At 35.6% G+C, this 25,859-nt stretch overlaps 5 protein-coding genes across 12 annotated transcripts in view; 3 read left to right on the plus strand and 2 right to left on the minus strand.

Annotated features, from left to right (window-relative positions):
* The window catches only part of LOC121732125 (inositol hexakisphosphate and diphosphoinositol-pentakisphosphate kinase), a 47,310-nt gene extending 43,472 nt beyond the window's left edge, over positions 1–3,838 (minus strand). For 5 of the 8 annotated variants that reach the window (XR_006036327.1, XM_042121929.1, XM_042121930.1 and 2 more), the window contains exons 1-2: positions 3,590–3,838; positions 1,200–1,379 (exon numbers count right to left, since the gene is read on the minus strand). Coding sequence is in view for 7 of the 8 variants with exons in the window: in XM_042121929.1 (XP_041977863.1) it covers positions 1,200–1,379; positions 3,590–3,694 (285 nt within the window). In the remaining variant the exon portion in view is untranslated. Of the gene's footprint in view, positions 1–1,199; positions 1,380–2,738; positions 2,827–3,073; positions 3,312–3,589 lie in introns of those variants that run through there. The other 3 variants (XM_042121928.1, XM_042121927.1, XM_042121931.1) reach the window with 3 other exon arrangements.
* Positions 3,839–8,277: 4,439 nt separating this feature from the next.
* On the plus strand, positions 8,278–11,145 carry LOC121731557 (probable tRNA (uracil-O(2)-)-methyltransferase). Its single transcript, XM_042121039.1, has 4 exons — positions 8,278–8,813; positions 9,014–9,201; positions 9,729–9,962; positions 10,232–11,145. Exons 1-4 carry the CDS (start codon positions 8,348–8,350, stop codon positions 11,075–11,077), a joined length of 1,734 nt encoding a protein of 577 aa, XP_041976973.1. The 5' UTR covers positions 8,278–8,347; the 3' UTR covers positions 11,078–11,145.
* LOC121731559 (peroxisomal targeting signal 1 receptor) lies at positions 11,071–13,075 on the minus strand. The gene has a single exon (XM_042121041.1). The coding sequence runs from the start codon at positions 12,803–12,805 to the stop codon at positions 11,210–11,212; it is 1,596 nt and encodes a 531-aa protein (XP_041976975.1). The 5' UTR covers positions 12,806–13,075; the 3' UTR covers positions 11,071–11,209.
* A 202-nt stretch (positions 13,076–13,277) lies between these two features.
* Positions 13,278–15,792, plus strand: LOC121731560 (UPF0545 protein C22orf39 homolog). The gene is made up of 3 exons (XM_042121042.1): positions 13,278–13,562; positions 13,877–14,041; positions 15,561–15,792. Exons 1-3 carry the CDS (start codon positions 13,464–13,466, stop codon positions 15,780–15,782), a joined length of 486 nt encoding a protein of 161 aa, XP_041976976.1. The 5' UTR covers positions 13,278–13,463; the 3' UTR covers positions 15,783–15,792.
* An 833-nt stretch (positions 15,793–16,625) lies between these two features.
* LOC121731558 (putative aldehyde dehydrogenase family 7 member A1 homolog) lies at positions 16,626–25,798 on the plus strand. The gene is made up of 8 exons (XM_042121040.1): positions 16,626–16,811; positions 17,058–17,274; positions 18,287–18,504; positions 19,122–19,337; positions 19,833–20,012; positions 23,027–23,209; positions 23,682–23,888; positions 25,172–25,798. Exons 1-8 carry the CDS (start codon positions 16,644–16,646, stop codon positions 25,388–25,390), a joined length of 1,608 nt encoding a protein of 535 aa, XP_041976974.1. The 5' UTR covers positions 16,626–16,643; the 3' UTR covers positions 25,391–25,798.
* Positions 25,799–25,859: the final 61 nt, after the last annotated feature.

A 25,859-nucleotide genomic window follows, 5' to 3' on the forward strand; every position in this document is an offset into this window, starting at 1 on the left:
TAAAATAAATGCGTTTAAATGTAGTCCAAAAAAAAATACATTTTTAAATAAAAAAATGGTTGTTGTGCCTCACTTGACATAGATAGGTATAGTGTGTCGCGGACATTTTTGTAGATATTTATAAGATCTACATTTACTTAGAACATTGTATAGTTCTATCTTTTATAGTTTACGCAGCGTACGCAAATTAAGTAAATTTTCTGGTTGTTTCCGAAAAACTGAAATATCTTACGGAACCCTATATTCTCCAAAATAAAAAGTGGCCTATGTTACTCGTAAATAATGTAGCTTTCGAATGGTGAAAGAATTTTTAAAATCGGTCCAGTAGTTTTTGAGCCTATTCATTACAATTAAACAAACAAACAAAGTTTACCTCTTTATAATATTAGTATAGACTAATGGGAGTCATTGTGAAGACATAGAAGACTAAATCAATGAGAACATTGACACTACAATAGGGTTATAAATTAAAATGGATGGGACTGGTGGGACATACATTCTACCTGTTATATTATTACCTAGAGAAAAAGAAACAAGTAGCGATAGGTCCACTGTATACGCGACTGGACTTAGCGGGCCCCTAGACGATTAATTTTATTGCGCAATATGACGTATATCTAGGACCGCTATCCCCAACCCGCGGCCCGCCGGGACTTTATTTGTAGCCCGCGTGATATTAAGCAATTTTGAAATTCACGCCCACCGACAAAATATTACATAGTCTACGTCATAGTCGTTAATTTTGGACTTTTAAATCGCAAATTTTGAAGAGTGTTATTTTTTAACCCTAAAAAAATTGTTGCGGCCCGCGACACCAAGACCAAAACATGTTTGTGGCCCGCATAAAAAAAGGTTGAGGACCACTGGTCTAGGGTAATTTTAAACGCAATCGCCTTTCAATTTTATTGTCAAAATAAATTGTTCAATATTATTGTAGCCCGCTTATGCACGATTTCTAAGGTTTTGTTTCTAGAGTTTATCTATTCTTTAGCGCTTTGGATTGGCATAACGTTAAAATATTAACCAACAACAATACTATTGAAAGATAAACTTTTGTGAAAAAAAACCTCAAAAACCAGGAAGTCAACTATAAGCACTTACAACACTCACTAAGGTTAATAAAGGTGTGCAACAAAATATTTCACTTCACCGTGGACGCTCACAATATTTTGCAGCACAGTAGGTTAAACAAACAGAACCTTAAGGATAACCTCCTCGGGGAAGACGAGCATTTTGATGAACTCAAACTCGTCGAGCCTCGTTAGGATCTCCTTCATGGGCTTGGACTGCGACTTCTTGGCCATGGCGCATACGCCGACCACCACCTTCTTGCCGCTGCCATCGCAGCTCTCCAGCGACTCGCACAGATCCAACTCGCCCTGAAATTACGAGATCAATACATAAAGGTCTGATACACATAAGCGTAATGTCAACGCATAATCTCACTTGAAAGCGAAACCAAAAAATTATTATTTTAGCACGCGCACGAACTCCCAAGTTATTGGGATCGTGCGGTGGCAGGACATGTAGTAAATAGTCAATTTAAGTTAGTGACTCTAGTTCGCAACACCTGCAGCTCTTCGAATGTTGCGAGTGTCCATGGGCGTCCAACAACAGAAGAGCTGCAGCCGGCCTTTTAAGAGGGAATAGGGTAATAGGGGAGGGTAGGGAAGGGAATAGGAGAGGGTAGAGAAGGGAAAAGGGTAGGGGATTGAGCCTCCGGTAGACTCACTCACTCGGCGAAACACAGCGTAAGCGTTATTTCACGCTGGTATTCTGTGAGTCCATGGTATTTATCCGGTCGAGCCGACCCATTCATGCCGAAGCATGGCTCTCCCACGTCAACGCTTTCGATCAGGTGACCCATTTGCTCGTTTTCCCCCTTATTTTATAGAAGAAAAAAACCATCGACATGCAGAAACATTCCCTATTTGGTTTGTAGACCCCTCAGGCCTTGCCTGAGGGGTCTACAAACCCGTTATTATATTATAGCTATTACAAAAAGGTACATAAATAAGCACCTTTAATGATTTATTATTTTAGTTAGGTTAAGCAGGTTAATAACAATAAACAAATATTTAATAATCTGCCTGCTTTGTTTATTTTATATTATAATTTTATTTTACTTATAATGTTTGTGGTTTCGGATAATGATGGAGGATGAGTGAGGATCGACTCACGGCGCGGCGCCCCTCTTGCCTTTCCACAGCGCTCCAGGGCGCCGCGGCCCACAGTTTGGGAATAAATAAATACATTTTACATTATATTAACAGTTCATCATTGTTCAAACAAAATTTACCTAATTATAGTATTTGTTTTAACATTCACAGTGCAACACTAAGCTAACACGATAACAGGACAGACAAAGTCTTAGTAATAGGATCCCGATTTTACCCTTTGAGTACGGAACTCTAAAAATTGATTGTTATCAAAGATTAAATTATTGCTACAACATAATGTATGGGCAATCAAATATTAGGTTGGTTCCTTTATCTTGTGATAACAATATTATCTATTCAAGATTCTTGTTTCAATATTGAAAGTCAACACCAAATTGTGTTATATTATCAATTATTGTTAGTAGAGTGCATACTATTAACAATTTTCCATTATAAATCTTCGACTCGTTCTGGTTAGGACTATTGCTAAATATTTGAAGTAATCTAATTCCACATGTATTTAAAACAAATAATACTTATTTTACATAATAAATAATTGTGTAAATATAATAAATTTACCTCTGAAGGTTAGATAATGATGAGAAAACTGAATTTATGTTGTATTGAAGAAGTTCTATGAAACTGTACCTATAATATTCTATTAATAAATATGTGACCCTGAACATTTTTAACACTGTCCGTTGTTTTGGTATTGGTATAGTTTTATAAGACTTTGGTATTTAAAATATCAATAACTACAATTCATAAAATTAAATATTAAAATTAGAAATAATAAATAAGTTTTAAAAATAAGCAAACACAATTTATAAATTATAATTAAAAGTTTAAACATAGTCATTACAAAATAATTATACTATTAATCAATAATAGTGACACACAAAAATGACCCTTACGTCTGGTAAACATTCATCACAATAGCACAGGTCATCATCTTTTTTCTCTTTCCTCCATTTTTTCAGTCGCCACCAATCTTTCAACCATTGCCACTCCATCACAAACAAAACACTGTCAACATCCTAGGACATGCCTTGATAACCAAAAAGCAACTTGACTATGATTGGTTAACAAATCTTTGCACATGATAACAAGAGTACACTTGACATAAATTAGCATGATGTGTTGTGTTACCTCGCTTGTCATTGTCACTGTTTAATGAACAAGGGCTTTAATTATTATCATCTGTAGTGTTATTAAAAGCTTCAATTAACTATTAAAAGTGAATCTGACCAATGCTAATTAATGTATTGTTATAAATAAATTGGTATTTATTGCAACGTCCTAAAGAAATGAATCAGTTATTGATTATATTGAACAGCTGATCCACAAAATTAGAACAGCTGAGCGATAATTTTACAAAATAACTATAGTCATAACTTACTATATTTTCCCGAAATATTATTTAAACTTACGGGTGTTCTTATAGGAACGAGGTTACCGTCGTCCCCGACATAAAACTGAGGCTGTGTCGCTTGCCGCAAATCCTGATAGCCATGTTCGAGTTCAGTATATGACATCACCTACTTAAAGTACATAGAACTACAAATAAAGTTTAAACAAAGAGATTATCGGTTACATATATCGAGATATAAGATTGATTTTGTATAGCAAACAAAAAACAAGAGATTCAGAAAAGTGAAAACACTGCGATTAATCAATCAGCAATTGTCACATGTTTGACATTAATTTTTTTTAAAGTAATCCCTAGACCCTTGCCACTTTGCCAAACCCCAAAGTTGCTACCATAGAAAAAGTAAATACTCGCTAGTCGCTCTCGCTAGTCGGCAGTCGCTACTATACAGTCTACTCGCCGAAAATATTATGCCCGCTCCACACTTTCGGGCAGTTTCGGGAGAATTTCTTATTCTGGGAGAATCAAGAATGCGAGAAATGGGATTATTGTGAATGTGGAAGCGATTCTTCTTCTAAGTTCTTTTGTTGTTATTCGGCTTTTGCTGGTTTTTTTTTGTCACGAGACAAAGAAACGCGAGAGCGTGACTCGTGAGGACGTGAATCGCTTCCACAATCAACAATAATTTTATAATGTGATAGTAATACTGAAGAAAATATTGAGTTTATTCCTGTAAATGCAAAACGTATTGAGAAATTTAGAAGTAAACTTGTTTTAAGTCTTCAGCGCTTAGATGTGTCAAATAAACCAGATTAAGCTTTTAATACATTGTTTAAAGTAATAAGAAATCAATTTAAGTCTGTGTTTACTTCTAAAACGGTCAACATAAATAATAAAAAAAAAAAATTCAGAAATTGGGCAACTGCAGGTATTATTGTAAGTAGGCGAAGACTGTATGAGTTATATAACCGCCCTAGTGCTTGAGTGGCCAATCGACCAATTTTATCAAAATAGACTTTTTATTTCAAACTATTAGTAATCCTGATTACCCACTTTACAATATAAATATTTTTTATTTTCCTTGCATATAACTTGTTTTTTTAGCAAAAATAAAATATCTCATCTCCCATATAAAAACTGTTTTAAGTGCTTGAGTAGACTAACTCCATATTTTGCTCAAATGACCAATCACGGTCAAGCATTTTGAAGGTCACGCGCACGTCACACGACGCCATTTTGCTTCTTTATTACGTATTAGTTGCTTACTACGACAAATTTAAAATATTTAAGTCTATAACAACGAAAAAATGGATTTTAAATTAAGCGAAGTTGATTTGGAAAGGTACGTTGCCAGTTTCTTAATATATTTTTTTGTTTCAATTTTGTTTTAGTGTTCGAAGTTACTTGAGGGTAAATACAGGTGATTATTAGTAAGTACTCAATAATTAATAATTTATTACCTTGTCACATGCAAGCCATGATCCCTTCATACTATTTTAATCCTTCAAGCCCCATACGAGCACAGGTGATCGTGACAACAATAGAATATAATAGCTTTTCCAAGAATCCCCGATTGAAGTACTAAGCCCACTTAAAGAAAGTAGGTTCTTTCTTTAAGGATTGACCTCTATGTATGTGTGTATGTATGTATGATGTATGTTGGTCCGCTATTACCGCTCGTTTGGCTGAACCGATTCTGATGCGGTTTTCAGAACAATATTTGTCACATTTAGGGTAGCTAAGGTTGAAAATGCTATGTTCAGTTTTGGTAATTCGCTTCGATGCGCTTTGATTCTGCGCCAATATAAATTGACCCTAATCATAATATCTTTATTTGCTCGAAATGTGGTTATTAAAAAGATGACAAAGTAAGTACAGTTTCAGCACAATTCGCTAATAAATTGTTAGCATGCAAATATTAATTTCTCATAATTTTTAAATAATAAAACAGTATTAAATATAAACAATATTATGACAAAAATAACAGTAGTAACAATAATAAAATAATTAAGTAAAATGACGTAAAAAGGAAATCTAATTTAAATGTGACAAATATTGTTCTGAAAACCGCATCAGAATCGGTTCAGCCAAACGAGCGATAATTGCGGACAAACAAATATCATAGTATACATACACACATACACGGACATATACATTTTTAATAATTTTATAAAAAGATAAACATACTGTATAGCGAACATGGTGGTATTTTGGACAAACAAGCACTAAACTGGCACGTTATTTTAGAGAACTATCTCCATGTCGTTGTGCTCAATCTCCATATGCATAATTATGTTGGAAGAATTTTGGCCAATCTCCAATAATTAAATGAAATATAATGAGTGCTATAGTTATTATTTTCAATTACTATTTCTATACATATAAAGAAATACTACATTTTTTTAAATCAGCAAAAGTTTAATAAACTTATAATAATATCCATAAGTAATTAAAAAAAAAGTCTCCTGTAAAATTTGCTCACTGGTCGATTGGCCATTCAAGCACTAGGGCGGCGATATGATAAAAAAACAATTAATACTAGTGAATCTTTTAAAATATACGTGATGAAATATTCAAAAATTTTAAAGGAAAGTCTGTCAAGCTGCGAAGGCCCTCCACATAAAAGAAAAATTAAGAACTTTAAAAATAAAGTGAAAACCACCTGGAAAGTTATTTCAGATGAGACTGGAAGAGTCAACTGTCGTAACTCGAAACTTGAACTTTATATTGATGATAAAAAGGTCAACTCTGATCTTGAGGTTGCAACAGTCTTTGAGAAGTTTTTGGCTGACATTCCGATCTCAACTACAAAAGACTTAAATTCCTCACCTGCAGTTGCGGAAAGGTTGCTTAAAGAAAATGTCAAGGAATGTGATGTCAATTTTATTTTTAAAGAAATCGACTAAAGGGATATTATTAAGACTTTTAAATCGCTGAATGTTAAAAGTACAACTGATCTCTGGGGTATCTCCACAAGAGTTATTAAATCAATAATTGACATCATTATTATATTAATCAAAAAATTGTATCATTATGGTATAAGGGACACGGCCCTAAAACTGTTAACTTCTTACCTTGCAAATAGAACGCAAAGACTAGAAGTTAATTCTAAGAGGTCTAATGGTAGTAAAATAAAGCTAGGTGTTCCACAAGGATCTATTTCAGGTCCCTTTCTTTTTCTCATTTACATAAATGACCTACCTTATCTAGTTAAAGATAAGCATGAGATAGTACTCTTTGCTGATGATACTTCACTATTTTTTTATGTGAAGCGACAACAATATAATTACGACGAGGTAAATAGTGCTCTCTCAAAAATAGTACAATGGTTTAATGCTAATAATTTACTATTAAATTCTATGTTCAAAATTCAGTTTGCCAAATGTTAGGCAAGTACAAACCAATGTACTATTAAATGATGAGAAAATGAAATTAGTGGACCCCACTGTTTTCCTAGGTATAACTTTATACAGTACATTACAGTGGAGTCCGCATATTGCAAATCTGGCGGATAGGCTCAGTTCTGCAGCATATGCTGTTAAAAAAATCAGAGAAGTAACTGATGTAGAAACAGCGCGACTTGTTTACTTTAGTTACTTCCACAGCATTATGTCCTATGGAATCCTTCTATGGGGAAATGTAGCGGACATTAATGCAATATTCGTGCTGCAGAAGCGAGCGATACGTTCTATTTATAAGATGTCATCGTGTGAATCCTTAAGAGAAAAGTTTAAGAAAATAAATATTCTGACCGTCGCATCTCAATACGTCATAATTTCAAAAAGAATAACGACAATTATTGTTTTAACACTAGGAATAAGAACAAATTAGAAATACCAGTAATCAGACTTAGCAAAGTCAGCAAATCTTTTAAAGGCCAATGTATACGCCTGTACAATAGAATTCCAGTAAACGTTCAAAATTTCTCTATCATTAAATTTAAAAAAGTTGTAAAAGAACGTTTGTGTACTAAAGCTTATTATAAAATCAATGATTTCATCGACGACAACACACCTTGGGAATAGGGTGGTACTTACAGGCTACTTGAATACTCTTTATAATTCCTGTTGTAAATAGATCTAAGTCATAATATTGTTACAGTTCGACAAGTCTTTAAATGAACGTGGCGAGAGGGGGAAAACGTCATTTTTGACAGTTCTTCTTTACCAGCAGCGCCCATTGACATATTCATTTAAAGCCTTGGTGCACTATATATGTTCAAATTGTAATTTTCCATCTTTTTAGTAAAAGATGGCCCCGTGCGAGTTTCTCACGCCGGTTTTTCTCGCCGGGTTAGTTCCCGAACCGGTGGTAGGCACCTTAGTATCCACGTTCAGAATATTTTTTTGTAAAAAAATTACTCTGAATAAAAAATATTTTGATTTTGATTTTGATCACATTTCCCCGAAAACCATGGAGCATGTCTGAAATAAACAATTTGAATTTGAAATTCTCCCGAGAATGTGGAGCGGGCATTAGTCCTGTTTTTTTACTTCAGGAACTCCAAAAAAATTGAAAATGTCACGTGTCATTTGTCAAAAAAAGTGAAAAAGGGTTTGTTTTAGGTTAATCAACTCCTGTAAATATGTAATTTTGTTTTGTAACCGTACACGTCTTGTTACTTCACCAGACCTTCGCTACATAGAGCAAAGTCCTTTAAGCCACTCTGACATTGGCAACTCACCGAGGCGGCCATTTTTAAAAGAAGAAGAAGAAGCATATGACATTCTCTTTGAAGGGAAGCTAATTTTGAAAATGTTTATACGATTGTATTTGGGTTTTTAATAATTTAGTTGGAATTCATGCTCTAAATTCTATAATGGAGTTAATAAACAATATTACCTCATTCTGGGCAGCAATTACAATCCTAATCACGAAGCCTCACGTCGTAAATAAAAGATTATGGGGACAAAAAGTCCTGAAAAAGTTTGTATTTAAAGTTTCTGATTCAGATTACATTAATTGTATTAAACACTATATTGCAAAAGTAAAATTAACAAACACAGACAATTTAGAAGAATTCTGTAAAAGTTTACATGATGATATTGTACATAACCTTAATTTGGTAGAATCTGATGATGGTGAAGTGGAAATACTTTTAGTAGAACTTCTACCAAAATGCTACAGTGAGCATCATGCGTATCAGTTAGTATGTTTGCTAAAGCATAAAGGTCAAGTCATTTTTTATGATGTATCTCCAGAGGACAGAGGACAAACTTTATGTCCCAATTTTTCATACACATTTTATTCCAATGGTAAATCTCTGGATGTAAAAAGCGATTGTGGTTAGTATATTTTCAAATTTTGTTGCTCAACTTAACTGATTTATGTTCAGATAATTTAGAAAACTATAATGAAATTAAATAAAAAAAACTAAAAAGGTTACAAAGCAACTCTTTCTGGAAAGTCGATGCCTACTAATAAAATATAATTTAAGCTGTATAGTTTTTTAAATAAACCAAGTACTTATGATTCATATTTACAGATCCAGATGACAAAAGATGGCTATGGTTGAAAAAAACTGTTGTACCTCAAGTTACAAAGTGGGCACATGAAGATGCCAGAGGTCATACAAGTAGTATGTGTAAAGAATCACTGATGTTGGTGTCACATGATGAGTATTATGAACTTTATAATGAGTTAAAACTGAAACATGGAAAAGAATTAGTTAAGGTTTGTGTGTAATTTTACCTTTACTACTATAATATTACTAGTATCGGCAACCTTAATATAATATAAAGGCTCATAAAATATATCTTAGGTCTATTGGTCTTAGGTGCTGTTTCACCACTTGGTCATAAGTGCCGGATAGGCTATCCACCACTTAACTTGACAGCTGATAGAGTATGGAGAATCTATCAGTTAAGTTGTGGATAACCTATCTGGCACTTTATCAGGAAGTAGTGAAACAGGTACGTAATACTTCAATCGCAAACACAATAGGTTTTCAATTGTTATGCGGCAGCTGGGTGCCCCTTGGGGATTGATGGGTTAGGGCGAAGCCAAACGAGCGTAAGTTTTGAGTCGCAGAATTTCGGTTTGGCAGAATTCTGCTGCATTCAGTTTCATACAAAAGTCAAAAGATATTTACACGGCAGAAATTCTGCGAGTCACAAATTACGCTCGTTTGGCTTCACCTTCATCTTAGCAAAAATTGTTTTGCAGAAAATGTGTAACTAGACTATTGATTCTTTTTTTAGATATGGCCTGAATGCACAGACCCATTAAAGTTTGTATATGAGGATATTGCTATTGCGACATACCTGTTATTATATTGGAAACTAATAAGCAAGAGTCCACTGAACTTCGTAGACTTAGGCTGTGGAAATGGACTGCTGGTTTATGTGTTGACAATGGAAGGCCACAAGGGCATAGGAATTGATGTTCGGAAGAGGAAAATATGGGACATGTATCCAGAGAATATAAAACTACAGGTAACTTTGATATTTTTTATTAGAAACGTTACAAAAGTAGGAAACATTTACTTCCTATAACCTCATAAACAAATAAAATTATGCATTTATGCAACCCAAAGATTAGCCTTAATAATGTACATTTATTGTATTTTTTTATTACTAATTACAATTACATACATAGAATATTATGTACAGATAATTATATAAATTGTATAGAATATTATAAATATTATGTACTAAGATTTAGTACATAATATTTATAAATAAAATCTATTTATAACTTCTAGGAACACACTGTAACTCCAAACAGAGATGTATTCACTGAAGCTGATTGGATCATTGGTAACCATTCAGATGAATTAACACCTTGGATACCTGTCATTGCAGCTAAAAGTTCCTACAAATGTAATTTCTTCTTGCTTCCCTGTTGTGCATACAACTTTGATGGCACCAAATATCAAAGACAAAATTCTTCTATAAGCCAATACACAGAATATCTAGATAAAATTTATAAATTATGTGTGGAGATGGGTTTCGAGACTAGTAAAGATAGACTTAAAATACCTAGCACCAAAAGAATTTGCTTTATCAGCAGTAGTAGAACATATACAATTGATAAGCACGAAAGGCAAATAGAAATTGTCAACAATATGGTTGCATGTGAGACTGGTGTACATAACAATAATGAGCAAATAATAAAAACGAGAGATCCCATAGAAAAGGTAAAAAATTGCACACAAATTGATAAAAACGTAATCGATTACATAGTGGAATGTATTTCCAACTATTTGCTTAAAGACATTGATCTTAAATCTAAATGGGAGATCGGAAAAACTGTAAGAATAGATGAACTAATTGAAATTTTACCAGAAAACTACCTAAACTCTCTAAAGTCAGAATGTGGAGGCTTACAAACACTTTTAAGGAATAACCATCAAATATTTGAAGTACAAAAGGGCCATGTTAAAATAAGATACCCAAAGACTATAGATGAAGTGAAAATTAACATGAGTAAATCAAAGAAACGGTCAAAAATTAAAATGCAAGTGAAAAAGTGTTGGTTTTACAATAACCATCCACAAGGTTGCCCTTTAGAAAGCTTTAATTGCAGCTTTTTACATGAGAAAAGCTAATCAAGTAAGAACCTATATTTTTTCTAGTATACATATAAGTTAAATAAATGTTTTTGTCTTGCTAAGAAGTTATTTCAGCATGTCACAAATATATTTTACACTCATTGAGTAATGTTGGAATGTATGGAAGTATTAAACATCCATTTCAAAAAACCTGTTTAGTTCTGTAAGATTTCTTTCATCAACTAATTTAGCAACATCATGTTCTCCCATAAATGAACAGACCATTCTTAGGGTTGTCCATATTGTGGATGAGCTGTTGTCTTTGTTAGCTGTGTTTGGATTTAAGGTACTGGCTTTAGTTTGCTGGTTCAGAGCAACCAGAAAATGTTCTGCAGCCTGCTTATGAGCTCCCAAGTTCATACATGTTATACCCACATTATATCTAGCTCTTATGAAACCTGGTTCCAAATTCAGAGCCTGATGATAAGCATCCACTGCTTCCTCTGACCTGTCACTATTGGCTAAAGTAGCACCCAGTCTGTTCCATAATTTTGCATTGTCCGAGGAAACCATTAATGCCGTCTTGAAGCAATCTACAGCTTTGTCATATTCTGAGTTTATGTTGAATATGACTCCTAAAGCGTTTTGTATGTCTGGATCTATCTGAGTTGGATTCAACTGGACTGCTTTAAGATAGAGTGAAGTTACATAGGTTTCTAATTCCTTGAGGGGCATAGTCTTTATGTCGACGTCATTTGGAAAGGTATCACTGTATTTTGGACTAGCTTTCAACCAATTAGCTAGTGTTGTGTATGCATATTTAGGCATATTCTCATTTGTATATGCAGCAGCTAGTGTAATGTAAGCTTCCAACTGCCTAGGATCAAGTTCCAGAGATTTTTTAAGTGCTGTAATTGCCATTGGGTCCTGTTCATTTTCAGCTTGTGTTGTCCCCAATAAAAACCAAGCTTCAGCTGAATCTGGTTGCTGCTGTGCGGCAGCTTCAAAACATAGAACTGCTCCAGGAATATCTCCCATTTTCAATTTCTCCTTTCCTAATTCTAATGCACTTTTATTTTCTAACATGACATTTCCTTCAGCAAAAGCGTATTCCTCGGCTATGCCATTAGCAGCTTCAGAACTCCAATAGTCATCAACGTTGCTCAGCTTGGCCCATTCATCTTTATATTTCTCTGTCATTTCCTCCACAAACTTCTCATTGTTTAATTTTCTTTGTTCACTTTCAGGTTCACTTAAATTTAATTCTCCAGCACTAATTTTTTTCATGAACGACATGAACTGGTTGTAAGCTACTTCATCGTCTTCTTTGACACTGTTAACATATTCTTGAGCTTTTTGTTTTACATCTGCTGATGTCTGAAGCTCTGCTTCATCAATGTACTGAATTTGCACATTAGATGATGTTTGTGGTCTGAACATGGGACCATGTGACATAGGCATTGGCCTCATCATACTGGGCATGGGCATGAAGGATGAAGATGGCCCAGCTGCCATCATGGAACTTTGAGGAATCATACTCGTTTGCTGTGCCATTGGCAACTGGGTAGAACCATATGATTTTGTTTTCTCCACATCAGGTACATTGTTAAGAAGTGCTTTCATATTAAAAGTTTCAGGCCCATGAGAGGTTTGGTTTAGAAACTCGGCAACGAGTCTGTCCGATTGTGATAGCTGTTGTGAGGCATCTCTATTTATGATATTCGAGAGTTGCACAAGGGAATTGTTACCTCCACAGTCCCCGCCGATTAATTTATTTAATGCCATTTTAAGTTAGGTAATTTTAGTCTCTTTTAACCACCTAAACTGTATTTCGATAACACTGGAACAATATGTGCAAAGGTCACGGTTCACTTTGATAAGTTTTCTCTTCTCTCTCTATCTTTCTATCGATGTACACTTTTTTGGCTTGATGCTTATACATAAGAAATTAACTTCACTTTAAAACTAATTCAAAGACTATGTATCGATACAATAAACAGAAAAGTCGGGAAAAATATAAATCAAATGAACAAAACAAAGATTTTCGTAAATTCTCGACACAATTCGATGACAAATTATAATAATTTGTTATTTGACATTGACGTAAATTTACACAAAACGTCAAGTTACTAAAAAAGTACGAATGTCATAATCTGTATTGTCTTTGGTTAAAAATTCTTAAAACAGCTGATTTTGACTTTCTTGAAAATTGAGGTTACAAAGTATTAGGAATTATTAACAATTTACAACCTTCTGAATTAAAAATATAATATAATAACATTATATATAACGAATAAGTTTACTTACAGTTTCTAAAAGTTATACTTAGAAGTTGCATGATTTTTTTTTAAATATAATAGAAGAGTAAATGATTGAGGTTATGTAACCAATATTTTTGGAACAATTTGGATCTCTAACTTTAAACCGAGTTCAAAAACTCATTATGTCTGATCCAAGTAAAAACCCCGATTCAACCAAAGCGGAGAAACCTACAACTGAGACTGATGGTGAAACACAACCTGAACTAGAAGAAAAATGGCTTGTGAGTATAACAACTTATTTCACAAAAAAAATTTAGAGCGTACTCATTGTACGTGAGTATTATATACCGGCATATTGAATTTGGGTCCTAGTTTGTCATTAAAGTATTGTAGAGTAAATAATATTTTTCCCTAACAAGTCACACTAGGCTACCGAAATCAGTGAATTAGCTTTGCAAGTATGTAAAACTTGTTAGTCTTAAGCACATTTGATTTTAAAGACAACTTTATATTATAATATAATGCAAGATTTATACTTTGTTTTTAGTTTATAATTATATGCTTCTATGGTAGTAATATTGAATCTTTTTTACAGATAAGAGACTGTGATTTATATGACGCCGAATATTCAGAATGCACAAGTCTCAAAGGAAGGTTTCATCAATATTTCATATTTGGCAAGTCTTTGGACTGTAATCAATGGAAGAAAGATTATGATAACTGTTGCAAATGGGTGGATAAGAAAAATGTGAAAGCTGGTGTAAGTTTTTTTAGCTTATTGAGTTCTACTGCTGGGTCTGTCCTTTTGCTCCTCAAACTGTTTCCTTCCCCAATCACCATCACCTTATTGTCAGCAAAATTAGCCAGTTTATTCTTCTTTGTCATTCAATTAATTATTTATTTTAATATAAATTATTTTATGGAGCAAAAGGACAGACCCAAAATAAATTGTGAGCACCATCCATGTAACTTAGGTAACCGATTCAATGCGGTGCACCTTTTTGAAAACTTTCAGTCGTGGCGGCATAAAATTTTGCCGTGACACGTGAGCCGTGTCATACAATATAGGAGTAGATGACACGGTTACTGTGTCATCCGCCACGCTCAAAAAGCTTTATGGTTTTTTTGGTTTTTACGCTTGTATTAACTTAATTTATTTAATTGAACCCAAAATATTGTTGTTGACGGAAGGCTACGTTGTTTTAAGTTGATTTCGAGTAGTTTTACTAAGTGTAAACCTGAAAATGGCAGGTTGCAAACCTTTTGTAGGTTTCAAAGTTAGAAAAATGAGTACCTACCTATATTAAATAGATCTGGGTTTCCAAAGTAAATTATATGTTCGTAAATAAATTTAAAGAAGTTCGTAGTTAATATTTTTTATCCGACTTCCAAAAAAGAGGAGGTTATACGTTTGGCTGTAGATATTTTTTTATGTGTGTTCAATGATTACTCCGCTGTTGTGGGCTAAAAAAGGAGACAGCACCTACTTTTTTCAATTCACAGAATATTCAGAGAGGAAGCCTATAAGCTTGTTTTACGTAGAAAATTTAGATGGTTTTGTTCGGAGCAGAACCTTCTAAAGTGTAATTTGAGGGAGATACAATCGCTTTTTAAATGACACGGCTCACGTGTCATACGACTCATACGCCACACGTTAAAAACCCATAAGGCGCGGCTGCCGTATAATCCGCAATGAATGCACCTTTTAAAAAAGGTTGACGGCCCCTACTTTTTTTTCAATTCACAGAATATTCAGAGGCGAAGCCTATAGGCTTGTTCTACGTGGAAAATTAAGATGATTTTGTTCAGAGTAGAACCTTCTAAAGTGTAATTTGAGGGAGATACAATCGTTTTTTAAATGACACGGCTCCCGTGTCATACGCCACACGTTAAAAACGCGTATGACACGGCTCTACCAAAACTTCTGTTATGCTGGCACTTCACATGGCTATTTGTATTTGCTATTTGTTGTATTTGGCAACATTATTGACGAATATGCAAACAAGCAAATAAAGGCAAATACGATCTTCCACACATGGCTGTCAAATAGCAAACTTACAAACATTCGATTCAGAATTTTTAAATTAGGTTTTGTTCACCAATACAATGTCGGATGTCAGTTATAGACTTCGTACATACCGTCTACACATGGTGATTGTTTGGCGAATACATCAAATACGCAAATACAAATAGCCATGTGAAGTGACAGCATTATAAATGTGTCATGCTCATGCATACTTTTTAGTTTTAAAAATACTTAACTAATCATGCCTTTTCAGGAAGCAGTTATTAAGAGTGAAAAGGCGCGACGTTTTGCAAGATTCAGAGCTCACTACCAAAATGATGTTTGGAAGAAAAGAGACGGACCACCTTCAGACTGGGACAAACCATTACCTGAATGGATGAGAAAAAGGGATGAAAATACATATCTAGCCCAGAAGGCTAAAGAAATGAAAGATGGAACTATAGTTGAAGATGAAAGTTTTTGTTGTATTATGTAGTCAGTAGTACCTACCTAATGTTGTGGACTGTGGTGTTTACAGTTACCCCAGTAAAATGAAAAGAAAATAACAAATTCAAGTTCACTTTTAGCATTGTGGTTCAGAGACTATACTTTGTGGTAACAAGACTGTAGAAAATTGTTTCTAAAAATACCTAAAATATAGACAGGTGGAGCTGTTATAAAACAAGAAACATGTGATATGGACTTAAGGTGTTATTATTATTTATTATATAAACTAAGAACTATGTTGTCTTTCATTGTTGGAAAATTCTTATTTTAAATTTAAATAATCTACTACACTACTCACTAGTACTTTTGAGGTCATATCAAAGGTTATAATATTTTGTGGTGTACCGTGGGTATACCACAAACCACAAAATATGTCCTCAAGAGTACAATATCGTAATTAAATACTCATACAATTTTCAATGAAATACTAATTTTACCAGTGTGGTACCAGTGACTATATCTATACTATTATGCAGATTTTTGTAACACAATTTTGTATTTAAAAATTATATTTTTAAATATTGAATGATATGCATTGGGTGTTCTGAGTGCAACGCACTGTATAAACTTTTCTCATTCAAATAAAATGATAACAAACATGATTGTATAACTATCTTTATTACGCTGTGGTATAACTAAATAAATACTACGATAAAATATCCTGACCTACCGAGACCTTATCAGCGCTGTCGGGAACGGGAATTTAATCCGTATGTCCATAGCCATAGAGTCATATTAACCACTATTATCAGCTGTAGGTATTTTTGCTTTAATTGTTGAGATAAGACTATCTATTTATATAATTTAGTTAACATCATACGTTCACTGACAGCTCAACAAAGCCGCACTTATGAGTCGAATTCTCTGCCGTTCCGTCCATTTGTTGCGTTTGAGGGTGCCAATGGCTCGAAGCGCGTCGTACCTCATCGATGACCCCAAATATTCCTTCCTCAAGGACTTGGGGCTCGAGAAGACCAATGTCGGTGTGTTTAACGGAAAATGGGAGGCGAATGGGCAGGTAGGCTTTTTATCATAGGTATATTTCGTCGACCATTGTTGGGTCATAGATAATAATAGATACCATCTTATTTAGATTTTCGATGTTTTTCTTTCGTTTCTTATTATCAATGTACTTATTAACAAGATTTTTAACGCAGTTGTACGTAATAAAATTATTACACAGTGCGAAATGCGAAAACTTGTGTTGAGAATGCAATTTTTAAATTCTGTACACCAATTAATAAATCACGTACTCATCTTTCAGATCATCCAATCCCTGAGCCCCGCAAACGGCAATATCATAGCTGAGGTGAAGTCAGCCAGTTTGGCGGACTACGACAAATGCGCGAAGGCGGCTGAGGACGCGTGGCATACGTGGGCGGAGTTGCCCGCTCCGAGCAGGGGGGAGATAGTGCGGCAGATTGGAGATGCGCTGCGGGAGAAGCTGCAACCCCTAGGGCAGTTGGTGTCGCTGGAGATGGGTGAGTTCATAAGATAGAGGGAGAGAAACCATGGAAAAAAACTGGAGAGTTTTGTGCGCATTAACTAAGGCTAGAGGAGCCTGTGTCGCAGATTGAGAGAACTTGTAGCCATTGGGAAAGCTATAGTGCACATGGAAAGGGAAGAGGGAAAGATTTATAGTTGTAGATTCAGAACACAGACGATAAGTAAAATCATGAGCGTACCCAGGATTTTAGCAGGGATCATGAAAATTGACTTTTATTAATCGGACTGGAAAGATATTTTGTTTCCAACACTTCAGAGTAGGTAACACGTTTTTAATTCCCACTTGCCAGGAAAATTGACGTTAATTTATATTCTAGGGAGCGGGGGCGGCTGCCCCCACCCCCCACCCCTACCTGGGTACGCCCATGAGTAAAATTATAATATTTTAAGCTAATATTTGATGCCAAATATGATCTGTCTACAGTGTACAAATATGAAATATCATACTAATAAAGCGTCATTATTTAAGGTGACGTCGCGTTAAAGTATAAAATCGTTTTAGATCGTTTGTTTTCTTAATATAGATATGTATATATAAATCAAGAAATGGAACAGCAAGAAATGGAAAGGGCGTTAGCGACAAAATGGTTTTTGTCGCGTAATTTAAAAACTATAAATATATTTCATATAAGCTATAGGCAAATTATAGTGTATGCTTGAACTAATCTATGTACAAAGTTTGAAAGCTTAAATCACTCTCCTTTGTTGGCAAAATTAGAATCCCTGTTTTTATAGAGGTCTTTTTGATTAATTATTCTGTGTTATAAAAGTTGACCAGCGTGTTATGCTATGGGTAGGTAATTCAAAGATAAAGACATGATGAATACTGACAATGAACTTTAATTTCTTAGCTTTAGTCATTGTTGAGAAAAATCAATATCGCTGCACCCAAATTATCAAGGCGTCACCTTAAGTGTTCCAACATAGATAACTAATAGGCGTGTTTAGCATTGCTTATCACAATCATATTTTGTTTCCAAATTCCAGGCAAGATCCTTCCTGAGGCAATTGGAGAGGTGGTGGAGTATATCCACGTTTGTGATCTGGCTCTTGGTCTCTCCCGGTCTCTACCCGGCACCATCTTCCCCTCGGAGAGGCCTGGACACGTGCTCATCGAGAAATGGAACCCGCTGGGTCTGATTGGCATCATCACAGCCTTCAACTTCCCAGTCGCGGTGTTTGGATGGAACAGCGCCATTGCTATGGTAAGTTTTTTACTACGGCGGTGCCAAAAGAAAAAGCCAGGCCTCAACACTGTGTTTCGGCGTTGCATCGTAAAAATCTACAAGAAGCGCAGAACGCATCGTGGAAATTTCCGATGCGTAAAAGAGTGCTGGTTCTTGGTAGCCTGGTACACACAATGTTGATGAAATTTTTGCGTTGCGACGTCGCATAACTCCGATAAACATATATTCTTACATTGACGGATTGGCGATTGCGGTGTTTTAAAATGTTTTTTTTTTTTGTGTTAGGTAGTTTATTTTTTTAGTGTAAATATTTTATTTACTGTGAGAGTACCTTTACTTTACTGTGAGATACCAGGTATCAAGCACTGACTTTGTCTTTCTATTTAGTAGGTTAGATACAAGATATCTGATATCAAAAATTAAAAATTAAAAGATAATAATTTACTGTTGTAATCTAATCGCACAGTTGTTTGTAGCAACAATACTCCCTCCCCCAGGCACGTCATTGTTTTTTGGATTATTCGGCACTGATAAATGATAAAATACTGAGTTTAATTAATGATATAATTTAATCATTGCGATATCGAAGAAAACATAATATAATTATAATATATACTAAAATACTTCCATGACAGGTATGCGGCGACACGAGCGTATGGAAGCCCGCCGAGACCACGCCCCTCATCGCGGTGGCGGTCACCAAGATTGTGGAGAGCGTGCTTGTCAAGAACAACATTCCCGGAGCCGTTGCTGCGTTGTGCGTCGGAGGAAAGGACATCGGACAGACTATCGCTAAGGATAAACGGATGAAGCTGGTCTCTTTCACTGGCAGCACCAAAGTCGGACAGGAGGTAAGATGCGTAAATAGTCGTCATTGTTCAAGATAGTGGAGTGCGTGTTAGTGAGATATCGGGCAGATAATAATCTGCCCGATATCTCACTCCGAGACCGACTTCATTCTCTTGTCTCTAGCAATAGCTAGAGACAAGAGAATGAAGTCGGTCTCTTTCACTGGCAGCACCAACGTTGGACAGGAGGTAAAAGCTCTTATATTATAGCACATCTGCTTGCTTCATAGTTGAACTTATAAATAAACTTTTTGACAGTAGTTTATCTATTCTCTGGTGTTATTATTTGGCTGATGTTAATTGGCGACATCCGAAAACTTTAGAAACCGGGAATTAATTAACTATTCACTTTATTCATTAATAAAAACCGGGCATTCCTGGTTTCTGGTTTTCTAATACTCTGTACAGTAATGAAAATTATCTCACTCTAATATTCAATCTTTGTCAATAAGCTTCAAGCTGAAAAGCCTTGCCCATAAAAGTCAACATTAATTTCAGGTGGGCGTAGAAGTGCAGCGTCGTTTCGGCCGCCATCTTCTGGAGTTGGGCGGAAACAACGCGATCATAGTGAACGCGGACGCCAACCTTGACCTGCTTCTCAACGCCGCGCTGTTCGCGTGCGCCGGCACCGCCGGGCAGCGCTGCACCACCACCAGGCGCCTGTTTATACACAAGAAGGTATGACCATAGACAACACAGTCCTGCCAACATAACGACACAGTGTTGCCAACTTAACGCAAAGTTATGCCCATAGATAAAGTATTATATTATATAGGAGATAGATGGAGTCTTAGCCCGTCATCGCGTGGCCATTTTGTGCTTATTTTCATAGAAGTAATGTGCGTGTATTTTCTTAAATATTTCTATTTGTCGATCATTTCGAAGCAAATTATAATCCTGAAAAGAAAGTAATTTAGTTCATGATATTGATAAACTATAGTTCAAGTAAAGTGCATCCCTAATCACACGTAAAAAGCTATGCACAGTCTGTAGCCTAATTATTACTTGATGTGACATTTTAATCACTAATGGCTTATATAGCACGATTAAGGGATTATTAAACTTGTAACTTATCTATTTAGCTTACAAAAATACTAATTGAAAAGCCCAAAAAACGTTGTTCAAAATACGTATTTAACGTGTTTGAGGCATTCTTTGGCCGTTCTTATGGTTTATTATTTCGCAGAACTACAAAACTCAACAATATCTAGCATAAAATGTTCACTAAAAACGTTTATTAACACTTTTATTACATGAAATATGCAGACCAATTCCTTTGTTACGACCGAGTAGGTCGGACTCAACTTGACACGCTTTTCACGCTTATACACCGATATAAGGCTCTCTCCGCTAGTCTATCTCAATAGTTATGCCTTAGTTTCAATTCAAATTGCAATTTGCGTTCGACTTTTGAATGGGCCATTCAAATTTGGAAAAGACAACCCGGCGTCGCGAATAATAATAATAATTTTATTTATTTCTCACCACATAATATTAAAAGACAGAAAGTAGGTACATAATTATAGACACAAAGTAGTATGATTATAGATAATTGTAGATAAAGTAGTATAATTGTAGACACAAATAGCTCGACAAATAGCACATTATCGGTAGGTTTCATGTGGGAGACTGGTGCCTAAACTGGGCGTGAGCCTGTATTTCAGGATACCAGGCCTCTATCCCAGATTAAGAAGCACTACAAAAGAATGATTACGTTTAGACGTAGATGTTCCAGTTTTGGATTACATAAGAAAAAATATTTTTAAAGGTAGAGATGGTGAAGTCAGGTTAGTATGAATATTGTGTAGTATATAAGATGTAAAGAAGGTGTGTGTATGTGCGTGCGTGCGTGTGTGTATGTGTGTGTTTGTGCGTGCATGTGGTGTGTGTGAGGGAGATTGTGTATGTGTGTGTGTCTGTGTGAGTGTGTGCGACATGCGTGTGTGGGAATGTGTACTCAATTATTGTCTATAGAATTTTTGTGCAGTAGTTTCTATATCGGGAGTATGAGATTGCTAGGATTTGATCATTTGGATTTTCTTTTAGTTTTTTTGTGCATTCTATCTTTGTGTTTCGAACATCGGAGGAGACCAGGAGTGACCCAGGGTTTCAGGAGTTTTTTGCGATTGGGTACTTTGAGTATGGCAGTATTTGATTCGATTACCCCTTTAATGGCGGTAACAAGATAGTTGGCGGCAACATTGGGGTCTTGGGCTGTATATATTGACGTGAAGTCTAGGTTAGATATATGCTCATAGTTTTGCTTTCTAATTGTTCGGCTGGAGACCGGTTTTGATGGAGATTTAGATAGATAGAGAATTGTTGTGTCATGATCTGTGATAGAAGTATGTGCAACAAGTGCTTTGGCTGGAAGTTTTGTTTTCAACATAATATGGTCCAAACAATTTGTTAATCAGGTTGGTAGAGAGTGAGCTGGTAACAGACCAAAAGACGCCAGCAATGTTAGATAATTTTTTTTTTGGTCTTTAGAGTCTACGCCTATATTTATATTAAGGTCACCTATGATTGCGATATTATTTGGTTTGTCTAAGGTATTTAGGATATTGCCTAGAGAGGTAAGAAAAGGAGCAATGTCTTTTTTGAAGGTGATTTATAGTGTGTAACAAAAATAAGTGATAATACTTTAGGGTGTGTACGTGTTCCTTGTAGAGAGTTCACTGTGGAAGTAGCAGCGCTGAAAGACGAAAAAAGGCCCGAGCGTCACGAGTTTTTCCATACAAAAGTGAAAAAAAAGTTGTTCTTTCAGGGCTGCTACTTTCACAGTGTACTCTCTACAAGAAACACGTACACATCCTAAAGTATTATCACTTTTTTTTTTTACACCCTGTATACAGCAAGTATAATCGTGTTAGAGTCAATGGTAATTTGTAAACAGTTTGGATTTTTCCTCGACTCTTACAATTGTACTCTTTTTTGTGTAAACGATTACGCCGTCGTTTTGCGAGTTATTATTTTTTGTTGAGAGACAGACGTAGCCCGGGATAGGAGATATATTGGTGACTCCTTGGATCCAACATTCCGTTAAGATAATTAAGTCCCACTGAACTTTGGTTCTCGCAAGTACAGTTTGAAATTCATCAAGATTCTTGTTAACACTCCTAATATTTTGGCTTATAATTTTTAGGTTATTTTTCAGTATCAGATCAGGCGTAACACAATTTTCTGAATGGAAAGTCAATCCCTTGTATAGTGCTGTCGTAAATAAAATCGGTTTCTAATGACTCACTTAATGCATTCCATTGTCTCGTCGCTATCAATTCTCGTACGTGGAAACTTGTTTCAACTCCCTGGTTTTTATATAAATTTATTAATCTCAAGTTGTTACGATGAATTGTTATCACAAGGGTCCCGTCGTGTAGATTATAACAAAATATTTTATTATTTGTAGTCAAAGAGTCAGAAAAATAGTTTCAAAAGTACATATTGTGAAAAGAATATTAAATCAGACTAAATACTATAATTATGATGGCTTGATAGATAGAAAATTTAACATAGCTGTTAATGTTTTTCACAGAAACATAAAATGTGGGTTGGATGTAAAAAATATTACATTATTTGTAAAAAGGGGGCGGGGCCGGGCGCCATTTTTTATTTATTTTGGATTCCTATTTTTGACAGATTTTTTCCGAGATCGAGGGTTTAAGCTTAAGCTCATAACAAACTATTCCCAGGTATTTGGAGAAGTAGTCTCCCGGCTGAAGAAGGCGTACGCGGGTGTTGTCAGCAAGATCGGTGACCCGCTTCTACCGGAGACGCTGATAGGGCCGCTCCACACGCCCGCAGCGGTACAGGCCTATAAGAATACAGTCGCTGAGGCCGTCAAGCAGGGCGGCAAGATCGAGTTCGGTGGCAAGGTATGTGATACATATTTTTCTTAAGAAAACTCAAGTGGGTCCCTAGACGATCAATTTTATTGCGCAATATCATTGGACAACATTATTAAACAATTTATTTGACAATAAGATTGAAAGGCGCGTTCAATATCAACCCTAGACTGTCAATAATAATGCATAATTGTACAATCAAATTGGTTGTCTAGGGGCCCACTTAGGTCATGATTAAAAATTTCTAAAAACCTGAAGGTAGTAATTAATACCAAATACTTTGAGCATGTACCAGACTTCTCATTAAGGTTTTCACAAAATATACAAAGACATATTATCTTATTGTAGAAACGAAAACATTCTGTCGTTTGATGTCGTTACTCGCTAACATACATCAAACATTTAGAATGCCACTGAAACGCGCGTATTTATTGGCTTTTATAACTATACCGCTTTACCTTACTTGTTTTGCATTTTGCTATAACCAACTTCATCATTTCAGGTAATGGAACGCGAGGGTTACTTTGTGGAACCAACAATCATCACCGGTCTGCCACACGACAGTCCCCTGGTTCACTCCGAGTGCTTCGCGCCGATAGTCTACTGCGTCGAGATACCCGACCTCAACACCGCTGTACAATACAACAATGAAGTCGAACAAGGATTGTCCTCTAGTCTGTTCACTGAAAACCTGGGCGATATCTTCAAGGTAATTTACAGATTTTATTTTATATAAACTAAATTCCATACTTTGTATGCAACCATAGACAATATCATATTATCTATGATTGTGAAAATAATCATAGACTATAGAGTAAAGGTTGGCGCCACCTGCAAACACTGCTATTTTAAAATCGCATAATATAGAGCCAAAACTTTTCCCGGAACTCAAAATATCTGCATACGTGGGAGAGCCATGCTTTGGCACGAATAGGCCGGCTCGACCGGAGAAATACCACGTTCTCACAGAAAACCGGCGTGAAACAGCACTTGCGCTGTGTTTCGCCGAGTGAGTGAGTTTACCGGAGGCCCAATGCCCTACCCTCCCCTATTCCCTTCCCATCCCTACCCTCCCCTATTACCCTATTCCCTCTTTTAAGAGGGACTTTTAAGGCCGGCAACGCACCTGTAGCTCTTTTAATGCTGCGAGAGTCCATGGGCGACGGAAGTTGCTTTCCATCAGGTGACCCGTTTGCTCGTTTGCCCCCTTATCTCATTAAAAAAAAAACTAAAATTCATCAAAATCGGTTCAGTGGTTTAAGAGTGAAAAGGTAACAGACAGTCAGACACACTTTCGCATTTATAATTTTAAGAAGCGATATGATTACATTTTTTATCTTTCTAGTCAATGATGAAAAACTTAAAGCAGATATACTACCGCGCGCGTTGTGAAGCCCAATTGGGCCGCCTGTGGTTTAGTCTGCATCGAGCGCAGTCACGAACGTGCCACGTCTTGTCTTACCTAAATAAATTGAAAATGACGCCGTGCGTGTATCGAAAATGTACCAATTATGACTCGAAAGTAAACAAAACACATGGAATCTCTTACCACATGTCTTGATTGCATTAAATATCTCGATTATTTACATTTTCAATTTTTTTTTTTGAACAATCTGGAAAAAATCGAATTTTCGTCATAGCTCAGGCGAAGAAAGAGACAGCGATACGATTCGACGTTTTAAAAATAGAACTGTCTCTTTTATGTAAATGGTTTTTCGTATCTTTTGTTTCACTTATCTGTCAAATTTGTCAATGTTAGCAATTTTGAATTTGAAAATTGTTCAGAAGAGATTTAAGCCGGAACATAGTATGGACGTAACATATCTGTATAAGTAGAATATCATTGTTTCTAGCTTATTATTCAACATTAAACACTTCTTTAATTCATCAAGCCCGGTGAACGAGACACGAATATCTATTGTGTCTCGTTTTTCCACGACGTGTTAAACAATAATAAATATATTACGTTATCTTTAAATTATCATTTTCCAGTGGATCGGCCCCCACGGTTCAGACTGCGGCATCGTAAACGTGAATATCCCCACTAATGGCGCTGAAGTCGGAGGCGCTTTCGGCGGCGAGAAGGCCACGGGAGGCGGTCGGGAGTGCGGCTCGGACTCATGGAAGAACTACATGCGCCGTTCCACCGTCACCATCAACTACTCAGGGACCATTAAGCTGGCCCAGAATATTAAATTCGGCGACCAGTAGACATTCCAAAATTTTCCAATTTGAAATTTCCAAATTCAAACTTCTCTTTGTTTCAAAATGGCGCTTTCAAAACGTCAGATTTGAAAATAGAAGTATAGTTTCTTTTTCTAAACGATGCGATCAATTTTCGTATGTGGTCATTATGAAAAATTAGGTTTTGAATATTTTTCGCATTTGTGTACAAGTGTTGCAATGTCGAGTTATGTTCTCAAAGAAAAAAAGTTTTATGTTAAAACTAAGCTCATTTATAGAGCGTATTGAGAGAAGTTTCTGTCTTGCTTGCACCTTTTAAGCATTCAATTATAAAGTCTCGATTATAAATATTATTCATGAAACTTTTTGTATGCTATTCATGTACTGATATAAGACTGAAAATTATATAAGAAATAAAATATTTACAAATTTTAATTTTTGTTTAAATTGTCTTTCTAAAACCTATATTAATAAATAACTAATAAGTATAATTTAT

This window comes from Aricia agestis, chromosome 11 (genome assembly GCF_905147365.1).
Source record: "Aricia agestis chromosome 11, ilAriAges1.1, whole genome shotgun sequence".
In the NCBI taxonomy this organism is placed as follows: Eukaryota; Metazoa; Arthropoda; class Insecta; order Lepidoptera; family Lycaenidae; genus Aricia; species Aricia agestis.

Excerpts from the sequence above, each read along its gene's own strand:
- LOC121731557 (XM_042121039.1), top strand. The coding sequence starts at position 8,348 with ATGGAGTTAATAAACAATATTACCTCATTCTGGGCAGCAATTACAATC. Across the intron at positions 8,814-9,013 it reads GGATGTAAAAAGCGATTGTG|ATCCAGATGACAAAAGATGG; the intron begins GTTAGTATATTT and ends TCATATTTACAG. Across the intron at positions 9,963-10,231 it reads CAGAGAATATAAAACTACAG|GAACACACTGTAACTCCAAA; the intron begins GTAACTTTGATA and ends TATAACTTCTAG.
- LOC121731559 (XM_042121041.1), bottom strand. The coding sequence starts at position 12,805 with ATGGCATTAAATAAATTAATCGGCGGGGACTGTGGAGGTAACAATTCC.
- LOC121731560 (XM_042121042.1), top strand. The coding sequence starts at position 13,464 with ATGTCTGATCCAAGTAAAAACCCCGATTCAACCAAAGCGGAGAAACCT. Across the intron at positions 13,563-13,876 it reads AACTAGAAGAAAAATGGCTT|ATAAGAGACTGTGATTTATA; the intron begins GTGAGTATAACA and ends TCTTTTTTACAG. Across the intron at positions 14,042-15,560 it reads AGAAAAATGTGAAAGCTGGT|GAAGCAGTTATTAAGAGTGA; the intron begins GTAAGTTTTTTT and ends ATGCCTTTTCAG.
- LOC121731558 (XM_042121040.1), top strand. The coding sequence starts at position 16,644 with ATGAGTCGAATTCTCTGCCGTTCCGTCCATTTGTTGCGTTTGAGGGTG. Across the intron at positions 20,013-23,026 it reads GCCTGTTTATACACAAGAAG|GTATTTGGAGAAGTAGTCTC; the intron begins GTATGACCATAG and ends AACTATTCCCAG. Across the intron at positions 23,210-23,681 it reads AGATCGAGTTCGGTGGCAAG|GTAATGGAACGCGAGGGTTA; the intron begins GTATGTGATACA and ends TCATCATTTCAG.